The sequence below is a fragment of the Macaca fascicularis genome, chromosome 16 (assembly GCF_037993035.2).
Source record: "Macaca fascicularis isolate 582-1 chromosome 16, T2T-MFA8v1.1".
Lineage (NCBI taxonomy): Eukaryota > Metazoa > Chordata > Mammalia > Primates > Cercopithecidae > Macaca > Macaca fascicularis.
Window position 1 is genome coordinate 47,508,052 of NC_088390.1, and position 16,139 is coordinate 47,524,190.

Genomic DNA, 16,139 nt, shown 5'->3' on the forward strand with positions numbered 1-16,139 from the left:
TCTCACAGTGACCTGCTATGGACTTGAGAATCCTTGGTAAGGCATTGTCAAAAACTATAAGGTTCATGTTGAAGTCGTCATAAAATTTTTATGTAGCTGTATAAATGTGGAAAACAGATATAAAAATAAGGAATACCTCAGACTTCTGTGAGCCAGATATAAGTACCTACCTAAGATGCGAGAAATGATATTCTAATTTAATTTTTTTTTAATTTTTAGAGATGGAGTCTTGCTATGTGGTCCAGGCTGGAGTAGAGTGGCTATTCACAGGCATAATTATAGTGCAATACAGCTTCAAGTGATCCTCCCATCTCAGCCTCCTAAGTAGCTGGGACTATAGGCAGATGTCACCATAGCTGGCTGATTTTGTATTTTTAATAGGGACGGGGTCTCCCTATGTTGCCCAGGCTAGTCTTGAATTCCTGGGCTCAAGCAATCCTCCCACCTTAGCCTCCCAAAGTGCTGGGATTACAGGTATGAGCCAAGAGGCTATTTTATTACTGTCATAACTGCACCTATACAGTATAAACTGAGTTATCTAGTTAAATTTGAACAACCTCTCCAACCTAAATTGGGTAATTCCAGGATAAACATCACTTTGGAGACTGTATTTTCCCATCCGGTTCTCTTGATGATCATGCAAACTAGAAAATATCCAAATATCTGTATCCACTTTATATCACAGTATATGTGCGCTCCATACATACTCTAATTCTCCAAATGGAATTATATTAGTATATCTATATATATACCCTACTACATTAAAAAAAAGGATTTGGGTTTTTTTTTTACCTTGATGGAGTTTCGCTCTTATTGCCCAGGTTGGGATGCAATGACGCTATCTTGGCTCACTGCAACCTCTGCCTCCTGGGTTCAAGTGATTCTCCTGCCTCAGCCTCCCGGATAGCTGGGATTATATGCACCCACCACCATGCCCAGCTAATTTTTGTATTTTTAGTAGAGATGGGATTCCACCATGTTGGCCAGGCTGGTCTCGAACTCCTAACCTCAGGTGATCCACCCACCTCAGCCTCCCAAAGTGCTGGGATTACAGTTGTGAGCCACTGTGCCTGGCTGGGCGTTTTTATCTGCATTTTTTATGGATCATCACATGGAGTCAGGCAGAGTTGGCATCAGTTTTGTTCATCAAAGCTGCTTGTAGAAAGTGGCAGAGTTGGAGTTGGGCTTCTAGGGTGAGCCAGCTATATATATAAAAAAAAAGTCCCAAATATAATATCAGTTATATTCCTGTGATAAATACAACTCTCCTCCTTTCTCAACAGAACCCAGAATTTTTGCAGGGCAACACTGCATTCAGATTCCAAAAACCACTTTTCCCAGTTTCCCTGATGCAATCAGAAGTTCCTGGATAGGGCATCTTTGAAGAAATGAGGCACAGCTTACCTAACTTTTGCCTGTCTCCTTCTCTTACCTAGAATGTGGACATGAGGCTTCAGGAAATGTAGCCATTTTGTATTAAGAGGATAAAAACCACACATTAAGGATGGAAGAACAGTGATTATATTGTGAAACCACTGTATTATAGTTGTGGACTTCCTACTTCCCAAAGAAATATTTAAATTAAAAAAATAAGTCCGGGAGCTAAGCTATGAGGATGCAAAGGCATAAGAATGATACAGTGGACTTTGGGGACTTGGGGGAAAGGGTGGGGTGGGGTGAGGGATTAAAGACTATACATTGGGAACAGTGTACACTGCCTGGGTGATGGGTGCGCCAAAATCTCAGAAATCACCACTAAAGAACTAATTAGTATAATCAAACACTTTCTGTTCCCCAAAAACCTATTGAAATAAAAAATAAATTAAAAAAAAAAAAGACAGTTGTAGGCCAAGCACGGTGGCTCACGCTTATAATCCCAGCATTTTAGGAGGCTGAGACAAGGGGATCACATGAGCCCAGGAGTTTGAGACCAGCCTGGGAGATATAGTGAGACCTTGTCTGTAAATTCTAAAAAAACAAAAAGGAGTTAGTTGTATATATTAAACAAAAAGTCCCAATTTATTTATTTATTTGTCAAGGCAGAGTCTTGCTATATCACCCTTGGCCTTCCAAAGTGCTGGGATTATAGGCGTGAGCCACCGTGCCCGGCCATTTTTGTATTTTTTTGGTGGAGGCAGGGTTTCGTCATGTTGACCAGGCAGGTCTTGAACTTCTGGTCTCATGTAATCTGCCCACCTCGGCCTCCCAAAGTGCTGAGATTACAGGCATGTGCCACTCACTGTGCCTGGCCAATCCTACCTATATTTTATAGAATTTTATGAAGCCTAAATATGAAAGTACTTTGCAAAATACAGTACCATGTAAAAATTATTATTACTAAGAAAGCTGCTTTAAATTATGATCATAAATCATGATTATGATTATTTATTTGAGACACAGTCTTTCTTTGTCACCCAGGCTGGAGTGCAGTGGTGCAATCACAGCTCACTGCAGCCTTGACCTCCTGGGCTCAAGTGATCCTCCCACATCAGCCTCCCAAGTAGGTGGAACTACAGGCATGCACCACCAGGCCTGGCTAATTTTTTGTATTTTTTGTAGAGACAGAGTTTCACAATGTTGCCCATCTTGAACTGCTAGGCTCAAGCAATCCCCCCACCTCAGCCTCCCAAAGTGTTAGGATTACAGTCATGAGCCACCACACCAGGCCAATTTATTTTCAAGCAAAGGAACCAATATTCTTTTCCTAAAGGGTTACCTGAAACTTTCTCCTTAAGGCCTGAGTCATCACTGGAGTCAGTCCTGTTCCTGTTTCCATATTTTCTTTGTTGGTAAGAGGGGTTCCACCTGGGCTCCTACAAAGGTTTTGAAAATAAAAATAGCTGTGTTTTATGCCAACTTTTAAAATGGACTTAGAAGGCATAAAGATATGAGAGTGGGCCGGGCGCGGTGGCTCAAGCCTGTAATCCCAGCACTTTGGGAGGCCGAGGCGGGCGGATCACAAGGTCAGGAGATCGAGACCACAGTGAAACCCCGTCTCTACTAAAAATACAAAAAATTAGCCGGGCGCGGTGGCGGGCGCCTGTAGTCCCAGCTACTCAGGAGGCTGAGGCAGGAGAATGGCGGGAACCCGGGAGGCGGAGCTTGCAGTGAGCCGAGATCGCGCCACTGCACTCCAGCCTGGGCAACAGCGTGAGACTCCGTCTCAAAAAAAAAAAAAAAAAAAAAAAAAAAAAAGATATGAGAGTGTATTACCTCTCTACATCGACTTTTCTAAGCAGTTTCCGCAGATCCATCTGACTTTTTCCAGGAGTACTGATAAAACAAAGATATAAAAATTAGAACTTGCCAGATTTTATTATTTTTTCCCAAAGGAAAGCAATCATTTCTATAGGCAACATCCGAGAAAGTAGTTCTATGTGTTACATTAAAAAATTGTAGTAGAGGCTGGGTGTGGTAGCTCACGCCTGTAATCCCAGCACTTTAGGAGGCCGAGGCAGGTGGATCATGAGGTCAGGAGTTCATGACCAGCCTGGCCAAGATGATGAAACCCCATCTCTACTAAAAATATGAAAATTAGCTGGGCATGGTGGCGGGCACCTGTCATCCCAGCTACTCGGGAGGCTGAGGCAGAGAATTGCTTGAACCTGGGAGGCAGAGGTTGCAGTGAGCCGAGACTGTGCCACTACTCTAGCCTGGGTGACAGAGCAAGACTCCTCAAAAAAAAAAAAAAAAAAATAGCAGAAGATGCCGATGGGAACATAAGGTGATATAGCCATTCCAATACATGATACTTCTTGACCCAGGAGTTACATGTATAAAAATCCATCCTAGGGAAAAACTCAGCCATGTACAGAGTTGATAGGCACGGATGTCTAATGAAGACTTACAGAAATTAAATGTCATAACCTAAGCCAGGCACAGTGACTCACCCCTGTAATGCCAGCACTTTGGGAGGCTGAGGGGGGGTGGGTCACTTAAGGTCAGGAGTTTGAGACCACCCTGACCAACATGGTGAAACCCTATCCCTATTAAAACATATAAAAATTAGCCAGGCATTGTGGCACACGCCTGTAATCCCTGCTACTCAGGAGGCTGAAGCAGGAGAATCGCCGGAACCCGGGAGGTGGAGGTTGCTGTGAGCCGATATCGCATCACTGCACTCCAGCCTGGGCGACAGAGCGAGACTCCATCTCAAAAAATAAAACAATACAAAAAATAAAAAATAAAACAGGTTGCTTTCAGAAATTATATAATATGAAAACTAGTATGTCTTGGAATCAAGTAAATATGGTATATGTGTGTATCTGTCTGTGTATAATCATATTGTAGATACAGTTTTGTCCATTCAATATACCATGAACTCTTCCCATCTTTTTGAAAATTAACTTAAAGTTTCATTTTGACATCTTCAAAATATGCAGTTCATTGCATGTAAATTTCACAGATAAAATCCTGTCTTGAGACATTTAGGTTATCATTTTTTTTTTTTTTTTGAGATGGAGTCTCTCTCTGTTGCCCAGGCTGGGGTACAGTGGCACAATCACTTCTCACTGCAGCCTTGATCTCCTGAGCTCAAGTGATCCTCTTTCTTCAGCCTTCCAAGTAGCTGGGACCACAGGCACACACCACTGCATCAGGCTAATTTTTAATTTAATTAATTTTTTTAGAGATGGGACTCTCACTATGTTGCCCAGGCTGGTCTTAAACTCCTGGCCTCAAGTAATCCTCCCACTTCGGCTTCCCAAAGTGGTGGGATTACAGACATAACCCACCACACCCAGCCTAAAATTCTTGATAGTATATCTTTTTATCCCAAAATCTGTCATTAAATCAATGGCATATCTTATAATAAACAGCATCTTTAAATGGGGCAATAAAGCATATGCCCAGAAAAAGACTAGAATGATAAACCACAGTATGTTAACAGTGGCTATCTCCAATGATAGGACTATTTACATAATTTTTGTTTTCTTTTTTAAACTTTTCTGTAGATTTCAATTTTTCTATAATGAGCATATGTAACTTTTAACATTAGAAATACACACAAAAATCTTGTTTTCCCTTTTTTTAGGCCCTTGTACGACAATATCATTCTTTTAAGAAGTAGTAGAGCATAGTACTGTGCAGTTCCTTACATTAAGACATTTGTAACTCGAGTTGATAACACTTTGGAGTTAGGTTTCAGGGTAACATGCTGCAAATCAGAGACAGTAACTAGTGGATTCCGTGCTTTCGGCGATGGTATAAGCTTTAATTATAAAATGAGACATTATTAAAACAAATTTTAAAATATCACTCAAAATGTAAACATGCAAAAATGGCAAATATCTGAGTGCTATGTGTAAGATACATCGACTATTCTACCCAATTTTTATTCCAAAGCTTCAAAGGATGTCTCTACCTCTTCAGACTAACGGTTGGGAGATAAAAATTGCCTAATTAAATCATTTTCTTTTTTTTTTTTTTGTGAGACGGAGTCTCGCTCTGTCGCCCAGGCTGGAGTGCAGTGGCCGGATCTCAGCTCACTGCAAGCTCCGCCTCCCGGGTTCACACCATTCTCCTGCCTCAGCCTCCCAAGTAGCTGGGACTACAGGCGCCCGCCACCTTGCCTGGCTAGATTTTTGTATTTTTCAGTAGAGACGGGGTTTCACCGTGTTAGCCAGGATGGTCTTGATCTCCTGACCTCGTGATCCGCCCGTCTCGGCCTCCCAAAGTGCTGGGATTACAGGCTTGAGCCACCGTGCCCGGCCTATCATTTTCTAATATACACATTTTGTTGGGAAATCCAAAACTACTAAAATAAAAACATAACAAACTTAACTTGAAATGAAATGACTTCTCCCCCCAGCCCTGCCCCACCCCCCTAGTTGTATACAAATTGAGATGAGGTCTTGCCATGTTCCCCAGGCTGGTCTTGAACTCCTGGGCTCAGGTGATCCTCCCACCTTGGTCTCCCAAAGTGCTGGGATTATAGGCACGAGCCACTCACCCTGCCTGGAATGACTTCTATACATAAGGCTTATGCTTATTTTCCAGAATGGGACAACAAGGTTAAAAGCAAAAAAGAACATGTATATGGTCAATGACATCTTACCTTCCTCCTTTCATCTACACTCTGTGTCTTCTTTAATTTTACAGTCAGCAGATCTTTAACTGTTATCTGCATGGGTCCATCTTTTTTTAATGGTCCAGCCTTGAAATACATGGTGAGGTAAGAATTCAAATTGGAACCAGCACAACTGGTGAAATGCAAATCCAAATCTAGTTTTTAAAGACTCAGAGTTAAGAGGTAACTCTTATTTACCCTAGGAACCTTTCATATTCTTTCCACTCAACCAAGAATAATCCTGTTTTTATCACCCATTGAAAAGTATTCATCAAAATGTAAGGCTTCCCACCCCTCCCCCAATTTCGTTTTTATAAGCTAAGGCTTTGCTAACAAATAAGAGATGGACCAGTTTCCTGCAATAATGCATTTTCCGTAAGAGTCATTACAATAAGACAAGAGTTGAAGGAGTTAATCGGGTTAAAGTGAAGTTTTCCTTGAATTACCTAGAAAGATGACTCAGTTTCCATAGAGCAAGAATGTATACAATAACAGAGGTATAATTAGGGCAAATATAACGATAGGCTCTGGGTTTTTTGTTTTTTGTTTTTTTTTGGTGTCAAGATTGGGAAGACTCTGGATTTAATTCAGGTACATTAAACCAAATGTATCCTAGTGAAAATTCAGCAGATTTTAAAACAGGGTCATGCCTGTCTTAGTGATTCACAAATTTTCTGGTCCCCTTGGTAAATAAGTAACTGAAATAGAGATTGATTCTCCAGCCTAACGACATGAAACTTTGGAATCCACTAACTCTTTGTTCTGACTTCACTCACTAAGCAATCTTCTATTTTTAATTTGGTTTCCTAGGGAGGTTTTCTTCCCTAGGAAAAAGCCATGCTGAGAAGCGAATAGGAATCTTCCACTCTACTGGGTTTCACACACATCACTTTCATTTCTCAATCCAGCTTCTAGGAATTCCTCAGGGACTGAGATTTTAAAAACATAATAATTAAGATATGGAATCAGAACAAAATACAGCCTTCCGGCCCAAGCCCTGATTAGCCTGGTCTTAAAAGGCTACTTGGCTTTACTGCTATATTACACACTGACCAAAACATATCATTACTAGATTGTTACCTACCTGAAGTGCTTTAGCAAGACTGGGTTTTCTGAGCAACACAGGTGCTACTGGTGGTCGAGGAGGTGGCGGAGGTGGAAGTGGAGGTGGAGGTGGAGGTGGAGGAGGAGGAGGAGGAAGATGGCTGGCTGGCTGTGGCAGCGTGGGAGGAAGCACAGCTTTGGAGTCTCCAGGGGTGATGAGAACACAGGCAGGCACATTTGTAAGTTTACCACTCATGTGACATGTTTGACCACAGCTTGGACAGGAAGAACTTTCTGAGATGGTCTGGAAGAAGACATCACATGTGGCAAATAAATAACAAGTTACTTTGATTCTTGAGGGTGACAGTCATCAAAATAATAGCTACCATGTATTGAATGCTTTCTCAGTGTACCATGTGCTTCATGATATTTTCTCATTTATAATCATAAGTTTCTTCATTTCATTCATTCGTTTATTTTGTATGTACTATATGCCAGGCACCATAAGTACAGTGTGAGCCCTGTGTGTCACCTCATGGAGCTGACAGTCCGGTGAGGGAAGACAGACATTAAACATGCACAGAAGGCCGGGAATGGTGGTGCACACCTGTAATCCCAGCACTTTGGAAGGCTGAATCCAGCGAATTGCTTGAGTCCAGGAGTTCGAGACCAGTCTGGACAACATAGTGAGATCTCATCTCAAACAAAGATGCACAAACACACTCAAAACAAAACAATACTTCAATAAGATCAATGAAGTGTGCTATGAGCATGAACAGCTGGAGGCTTGGGAAGTGATATTTAGCCATGATCTCAAGAATAAATTGAGACTTAGCAGATGAAGGGAGATAAAGACTAGGGGAAGAGTTCCTTGCAGAGGAAAAAATACTTAATGCAGCCAAAAATATAGTACATTCAAGAAACTGATAAAGGCCAAGGATCTGGAACATGACTACTGTGGACTGAATTGTGTCCCAGAATTCGTATGTTGAAGTCTTAACATCCAGAACCTCAGAATGTGACTAGTGACTATATTTGGAGATAGGGTCTTTAAAGAGGTGATTAAGTTAAAATGAGGACGTTAGGGTGGGTCCTAATCCATTCTAGCTGGTGTTCTTATAGTAAGAGGAAATCAGACATGCAGAGAGACATCAGTAATGTACTCACACAGAGGAAAGACTGTGTGAAGATAGAGTGAAGATAGATCTACAAGCCCAGGAGGAGCCTCAGAATAAACTAACCAAGAAGCCACAGACTTCTTGCTTCCAGACTGTGAGAAAATAAATTTCTGTTGTATAAGCCACCCAGCCTGTGGTATTTTGTTATGGCAGCTCTAGCAAACAAACACAATGACCCTATGCAGTAAAACAGTGTATTAATTCCCTGTGCCTGCTGTAACAAATTATCCCAAACTTGGTGGCTGAAAACAATTGAAGTTTATTTTCTCACAGTGCTAGAGGCATAAAGTCTGACATCAAGGTGTCAGTGGAGCTTCACTGCCTCCCATGCCTCTGGGGAAGAATTGGTTCCTTGCCTCTTTCGGCTTCTGGTAGCTGTCAGCACTCCTTGGTTTGTGGCTACAGCACTCCAATCTCTATCTCTGTGGTCACATTGCTTCTCTTCTCTGTATGCATTCTCTATGTGTCTCTCTCATAAGGGCACTTGTCCTGGGACTTAGGGTCCACCTAGATAATCCAGGAAGATCTCCTCATTTCAAAATCCTTACCCTAATTACATTTGTAAAGCCCTTTGTCCAAATAAGGCTGTATTTACAGGGTCTGGGGATTAGGACTTGAATATACCTTTTGGAGGCTGCCATGCATTCAGTCCCCCACAAATGGTATCATCCCCAATGTATAGATGAGGAAACTGAGGCCCAGAGGAGTTAAATGACTTGCCTTTTTCTCCTTTGGCTAATTCATCGTGAGGCACAAATTCTGGGAGCAGGAATGGAATTCCAGAAGCTTCTCTCCAGACCAATGAGCACAATGTTGAGACACAGGGGCCTTTCTTAGGGGAGTTTGGAGTGGATATTTTCCTGCACATATCCGTCAGGAAAATAGAAACCACTCTGGATATTGAAAAGAGGGGTCGTGTAATACAGGCACTTGGTTACATTCATAACGGAAGAGCTGAGAGGCCCACTGGGTACCGTGAGGCAATCAGAGATTAGCAACAGCAGGAAGCCATTAACATCCTGAGGCTGGAGAAACAAAAGGTGGAGGCAGTGTATCCAGAGGTCTGGAGGTAGGTTTACCCAGAGAATCAGGAAACATTGGGTGCGGTAGCTCACATCTGTAATCCCAGCACTTTGTGAGGCCGAGGCAGGTGGGTCACCTGAGGTCAGGAGTTCGAGACTAGCCTAGACAACATAGTGAAACCTCGTCTCTACTAAAAACACAAAAATTAGCCAGGCGTGGTGGCAGGCACCTGTAATCCCAGCTACTTGGCAGGCTGAGGCAGGAGAATCGCTTGAACCTGGGAGGTGGAGATTGCAGTGAGCCGAGATCGTGCCACTCACTACACTCCAGCCTGGACGAGAGTGAAATTCTGTCTCAAAAAAAAAAAAAAAAAAAAAAAAAAAGGAAGAAGAAGAAGAAACATGGAGTATTTATCCAGTGGGAGATGGGGCCAGAAGGCAACAACTACCATTGCTGGAGAAATCATGCAGTAAAGAGGAGGGGAAGAAACTCCTTGTCTTGTCCCTCCCTATAGTCTCTCATCAATGTCTTGCAATAGGCCATCATAACCAGGAACCAGGTGACCTGGAACTTGAGGAATGTATCCTGTAGGAGCCAGCCCTCCCAGCAATATAGAGCAGAGCTTCTGAAGTGGGGTAAACAGGCCCAGGGACTAGCCCTCACCTGTAGCCATTCCTACTTCTGGTAAAAGCACCTGGGTTTTCCTTCTCTCCCTCAGTCCACCTGATCTGGTCAGGATACTCACTCAAGGACTAGACACTTGACCCAGGGCAAGTTCTCTCAGCTGAGATTGTTCTGTTATGAGAATAAGAATCTAAGGCTGCCAGCAACCATGTTGCTAGTGCAAGGGGAGAGTCTGTCTGAGAAATAAACTTATTCTAAAGAAGGCAGAACTGAAAGATGAGACAGAGCCAGGATGCTGACAATATCATTCGAGTCCCCGAATCCAGTCATACCTTAGACTTACTGGTTTTATGGGCTTAAGCCGGGTTCTGTCACCTGTGGCTAAAAAGAATTTTGACTGATACAGCCTTCTAGGCGCTTTCTTAGTGAAGGAAATAACATAAGCTTCATTGTTAGTTCACATTTTTTTTTTTTTTGAGATGGAGTCTTGCTATGTCGCCCAGGCTGGAGGGCTGGAGTGCTGGAGTGCAGTGGCATGATCTTGGCTCACTGCAACCTCTACCTCCTGAGTTCAAGTGATTCTCCTGCCTCAGCCTCCTGAGTAGCTGGGACTACAAGTGTGTGACACCACGCCCAGCTAATTTTTTTGTATTTTTAGTAGAGACGGGGTTTCACCTTGTTGGCCAGGATGGTCTCGATCTTCTGACCTTGGGATCTGCCTGCCTCAGCCTCCCAAAGTGCTGGGATTACAGGTGTGAGCCACCATGCCTGGCCCATTCTTAGTTCTATATCATCATCCTCCCTGGTACATTGGGATTAATGATTTGGGGTTAAAATATAAGAAGAGCTGAAATAGGAGAAAAGTCATGAAACGTAGTGTGTACACCAGAGGTGAAGAAGAGAAGGAAAGGTTTATAGAATTATTTCACACATACACACACACATTCATTCTAGACTTTTTAAATTAAAAGAACTTTTTTTTAGAGACAGGGTCTCACTATGTTGCCCAGGCTAGAATGCAATGGGCTGGAGTGTCCTAAGGCTCAAGGAATCCTCCCACCTCAGTCCCCTGAGTAATTGGGACCATAGGTGTGTATGCCACGCCCAGCTATAAAATTTAATTTTTAAGGTCTGTTTGAATACTGCCTTGCCACCCACAGTAAACTGCTCTGACAAAGTTATAAAATTATAGGAATTCAAAAAAGCAATGAATTTACTTCTAGAACCAAAATCTCAACTGGTCAATTAGTTTTATTTTATGTTTAATTTTTTTGCTATTTATTTTTGGAGTCCCACCTAGTCTCAATAATTTTATTTAGGCCTGGTGTGGTGGCTCATGTCTAGAATCCCAGCACTTTGGGAGGCCAAGGCAGGCAGATCACTTGAGGTCAGGAGTTCAAGACCAGCCTGGGCAACATGGTGAAATCCCGTCTCTACTAAAAATACAAAAATTAGCCAGGTGTGGTGGCAGGAACCTGTAGTCCCGACTACTCAGGAGGTTGAGGCAGAAGAATTGCTTGAACCCAGAAGGCAGAGGTTGCAGTGAGCTTAGATCATGCCACTATACTTTAGCCTGGGTGACAGAGCGAGACTTCGTTTCAAACAAACAAAAACAATTATTCTATTCTTTTTTTGGTCTCAAATAATATTTTTTTGAGACAGAGTCTCGCTTTGTCACCCAGATTGGGGTGCAGTGGCATGATCATGGTTCACTGCAACCTCCGCCTCCTGGTTCAAACGATTCTCCTGCCTCAGCCTCCTGAGTAGCTAGGACTACGGGCATGCGCCACCATGCCTGGCTATTTTTTTTAGTAGAGAGGAGGTTTCATCATGTTGGCCAGGATGGTCTTGAACTGCTGACCTCAAGTTATCCAACCACCTTGGCCTCCCAAAGATATATTTTAATAATACATGGGAACATCCGATAAACACTGTTCTGAATATACCTTTACATTTAATTTAATAGTGTATTATTATTGTTATTATTATTTTGAGACACAGTCATGCTCTGTTGCCCAGGCTGGAGCGCTGTGGCGTGATCTCAGCTCACTGCAACATCTGTCTCCCAGGTTCCAGTGATTCTCCTGCCTCAGCCTGTGGAGCAGCTGGGATTACAGGAGCGTGTCACCATGCCAGGCTAATTTTTTGTACTTTTAGTAGAGATGGGGTTTTGCCATGTTGGCCAGGCTGGTCTCAAACTCCTGGCCTCAAGTGATCCATCCACCTTGGCCTCTCAAAGTGCTGGATTACAGGCGTGAGCCACCATGCCTGGCCACTAGTGTATTCTTTTAAAAAAAGTTTTCCTAGGGGGTAGGGGACTGATGGTATATTCTTGAGATCATACCTCATTAGTACATACAGAACTACCTCATTCTTTTTAACAGCTACATAGTATTCCACTGAATGAATGGATTATAATTCAGTCAATTAATCCCATATTCTTTGACACTTAGTTTTGTTTTTTGTTTTCACTATTTTTCAAATCACACTGCAATAAATCACTTTGTACATATGTGCAAAATTTGGTTGCATCAAATGATATATATTTTAAAAATGTTGATAGATGTTAACTAATTATAGCCCATAGAGGTTTTATCAATTTATGGCATTCTCAATAACAAGAAAGCACCTGTTTCTCCAAAACTTTTGGTCTTTGATTTGTTTGTTCTGTCAATCTGATAGGCTAAAGGCATTACTCATTGAAGTTTATTTTGCATTTCTGTTTTTTGTGTGTGGCAGAGACTACTAATTGCCTCCCAATATACATTTTTGCCTTCTTCTTTAGTAATAGGAAACCTGACTTTTAGCTGGACACACTGTAATCCAGATGGTAGATTACATTCCTCAGGTTCCCTAGTGACTAGGTATAATTAAATACATGACTATGTTTTAGCGAAATGAGAGATAAGTAAAAGTTCTGTAAATGAGTTTGGGAAGTTGCCTTAATGGGGGTAGTAGGATAACTTTTTCTTTCTGCTGCCTAAAATAAAGACATTTTGTTTATGCAAATATTCTTTGAGGCTTGTCACTGGTACCACACCTAGTCCTGATTCACTTTTTTTTTTTTTTTTTTGAAATAGAGTCTCATTCTGTCACCCTGGCTGGAGTGCAGCGGCGCAATCTCGGCTCACTGTAACCTCTACCTCCCGGGTTCAAGTGCTTCTCCTGCCTCAGCCTCCTGAGTAGCTGGGATTACTGGTGCCCGCCATCACACCTGGCTAATTTTTGTATTTTTAGTAGTGACAGGATTTCACCATGTTGGCCAGGCTGGTCTCAAACTCCTGACCTCAAGTGATCTGCCCACCTTGGCCTCCCAAGGTGCTGGGATTACAAGCGTGAGCCACAGCACCCAGCCCTGATTTACTCTTGAGATGGAGTCTCGCTCTGTTGCCCAGGCTGGAGTGCAGTGGTGCGATCTCAGCTCACTGCAACCTCCGCTTCCCGGGTTCAAGCAATTCACCTGCCTCAGCCCTCCGAGTAGCTGGGATTATAGGCATGCACTACCACATCCAGCTAATTTTTGTATTTTAGTAGAGAGGGGGTTTCACATTGGCTAGGCTGGTCTTGAACTCCTGACTTCAAGTGATCCACCCACCTCGGCCTTCCAAAGTGGTGGGATTACAGGGGTAAGCCACTGTGCCCGGCCCCTGATTCACTCTTAAGTGAAGTTGAGTACCTACTCATGTATTTATTTATTTTATTTTTATTTTATTTTATTTTTGAGACAGAGTCTAGCTCTGTCACCCAGGCTGGAGAGCAGTGGCACGATCTTGGCTCACAGCAGTCTCCACTTCCCGGGTTCAAGTGATTTTCCTGATCTCAGATGATCTGCCCGTTTTGGCCTCCCAAACTGCTGGGATTACAAGCATGAGTCACCGTGCCCAGCCCTACTCATGTATTTAAGAACCATTTGTATTCCTTTTCTTTCTGCCCAGGATGGCCTCAAAATTCTGTGCTCAAGTGATTCTCCCATCTCAGTTTCTTGAGTAGCTGGGATGATAAGTGTGCACCACTGTACCTGGCTTGTATTCCTATATTTAGGTGAATGCTGTATTCATATAATTTCCTCATTTTACTGCTAAGTTATTGGTCTTTTTTGTATTGATTTGTATTGGTTCTTTATATATTCAATAATTAATTGTTTTCCTCATATTTGAGCAAATATTTTTGCATCTTATTTTATTTTATTTGAGACATGGTCTCGCTGTGTCGCCCAAGCTGGACTGCAGTGGCATGATCTCTGCTTACTGCAATTTGTGCCTCCTGGGTTCAAGCGATTCTCCTGCCTCAGCCTCCCCAGTAGCTGAGATTACAGGCATGCACCACTATGCCTGGCTAATTTTTTTTTTTTTTTGTATTTTTAGTGGAGACAGGGTTTCACCATCTTGGCTAGCTGGTCTCGAACTCCTGACCTCAGGCAATCCACCTGCCTCAGCCTCCCAAAGTGCTGGGATTACAGACGTGAGCCACCGTGCCCAGCCTTTTGCATCTTATTTTGCTGTGCATAAATTTTTATTTTTATGTCTGATTATTTAAATTTACAAACAAGCCAGGTGCCATGGCTCATGCCTGCAATCCCAACACGTTGGGAGGCTGAGGTAGGGGGATCACTTGAGGCCAGGAGTTTGAGAGCAGCCTGGGCAACAAAGTGAGACCCCCATCCCTACAAAAAATAAAAAAATTCGCTGGGTAGGTGGCACACACTTCTGGTCCCAGCTATAAGGGAGGCTGAGGCAGGAAGATCCCTTGAGCCAGGAGGTCAAGGTTGCAGTGAGCCATGATCATGCCACTGCACACTAGACTGGGTGACAGAGTGAGACCCTGTCTATTTAAAAAAAAAAAAAAAAGCAAACAGCAGGCAATATTTTTTTCAGATCTTCTGCTTTAATACTGACAATATTGAACTTTACCTGAGCTCTGCAATTCTGGAAAATAAGGATGGCCAAAAAACTCCCCATCCAAGCCTGCAGTCCCAGCTACTAAAGGAGGCTGAGGTAGGAGGATCACTTGAGCCTAGGAGTTAGGAGTTGGAGTCTAGCCTGGGCAACATAATTTGTTTCAATCTCTAGAAACAAACAAAAAAATCTCCCTACAGTTTTATGTCTAGGAAATAATTTATTATTTTGGAAGCGATGTGGAACCAACTTTTCCCACATCAGTTAGATAAGACTTATGGATGGCTCCCTTGTTTATCTGACAAAGCCAGACACAGACCCTCCAAATTCCCATTCTTTGTCTCATAAGTGATTAGCTGAACTGCTCACTGCCACTGACCAATCTGGACAAAGTATCTACTAACTTGACCAAACTTTAGTCAGGATTTAGCCCTCCCCACAGGCCCTAGAACCTTGACCTATTCTTGGGCTTAAGCAAGCATTGGTATGCTGAACAACCTTCAGGAAAAGATGTTCCCTGATCTAATCAGCTGTCTAATCAGATTATCCCAACTCTTCATCTTACTTCCCCATAACCCAATTTGTTCTACCCTTTTATGCCTTGCTAACAAAGAAAACTTTTTTGCTTAATGTTTGAGATATAAATCTTATGACTTGAGCATTTTCCCTATTGCAATAGTCTTTTCAAATAAAGTGTCTTCTTACCTAATTCCAGATTTGCTTTTTTATTTGACAATACCAACCTTCAGTGCTTCCTGGAGCTTGCATAATTTACTTTCCAAAATGCAAAACTGTTGTTTTAGACTGTAAAGTTCTCGGTGGTAGATACGAGATGGAAAGATGGTGTCTTTCAATACTTCTAAACTCTGAAATTAATAATAAACAATTCTGAGTCCTATGAGTAATATGATAAGGACAAGAAAACAGGAACCAGAAAGTGACTTGATGTATGTTTTATAGAAGCAAAGGCAGGCATGACTCAATAATTTCATCTTATCTGAGTTTAGCTTGAGGGTTGGACTGACTTGAGCACATATGTATATGAACACCAAGTGTGTAGAAGAACTATAGTGCTGAAAACAGGGATGTCACATCCATACCAGGGTTATGCAGTTCTGGCACCAGCTGTATATAGACCACACTCTATTTGTCCAAAGTTCTATCGCATCTCTGATGTTAGGAAATTTGAAGTTCCAGGATGATCTTAGCCAGCTTCTGCTTTGAGATATATCTATTGAAGAAATAATGACTCTGTAGGAAAAACAAAATGAAACAAACAAAAACCCCTAAGTCAGAATAATAGCCTTG

At 42.3% G+C, this 16,139-nt stretch overlaps 1 protein-coding gene across 3 annotated transcripts in view; it reads right to left on the minus strand.

Annotated features, from left to right (window-relative positions):
• Positions 1 to 664: 664 nt before the first annotated feature.
• The window catches only part of PRR11 (proline rich 11), an 89,709-nt gene continuing 74,234 nt past the window's right edge, over positions 665 to 16,139 (minus strand). For 2 of the 3 annotated variants that reach the window (XM_045376069.3, XM_005583860.5), the window contains exons 3-10: positions 15,932 to 16,082; positions 15,575 to 15,697; positions 7,152 to 7,415; positions 6,056 to 6,154; positions 5,097 to 5,209; positions 3,214 to 3,273; positions 2,717 to 2,813; positions 665 to 1,202 (exon numbers count right to left, since the gene is read on the minus strand). In XM_045376069.3, the coding sequence (XP_045232004.2) occupies positions 1,134 to 1,202; positions 2,717 to 2,813; positions 3,214 to 3,273; positions 5,097 to 5,209; positions 6,056 to 6,154; positions 7,152 to 7,415; positions 15,575 to 15,697; positions 15,932 to 16,082 (976 nt within the window). In that variant the 3' untranslated portion in view covers positions 665 to 1,133. The remainder of the gene's footprint in view (positions 1,203 to 2,716; positions 2,814 to 3,213; positions 3,274 to 5,096; positions 5,210 to 6,055; positions 6,155 to 7,151; positions 7,416 to 15,574; positions 15,698 to 15,931; positions 16,083 to 16,139) is intronic. The other variant, XM_074019138.1, reaches the window with a different exon arrangement.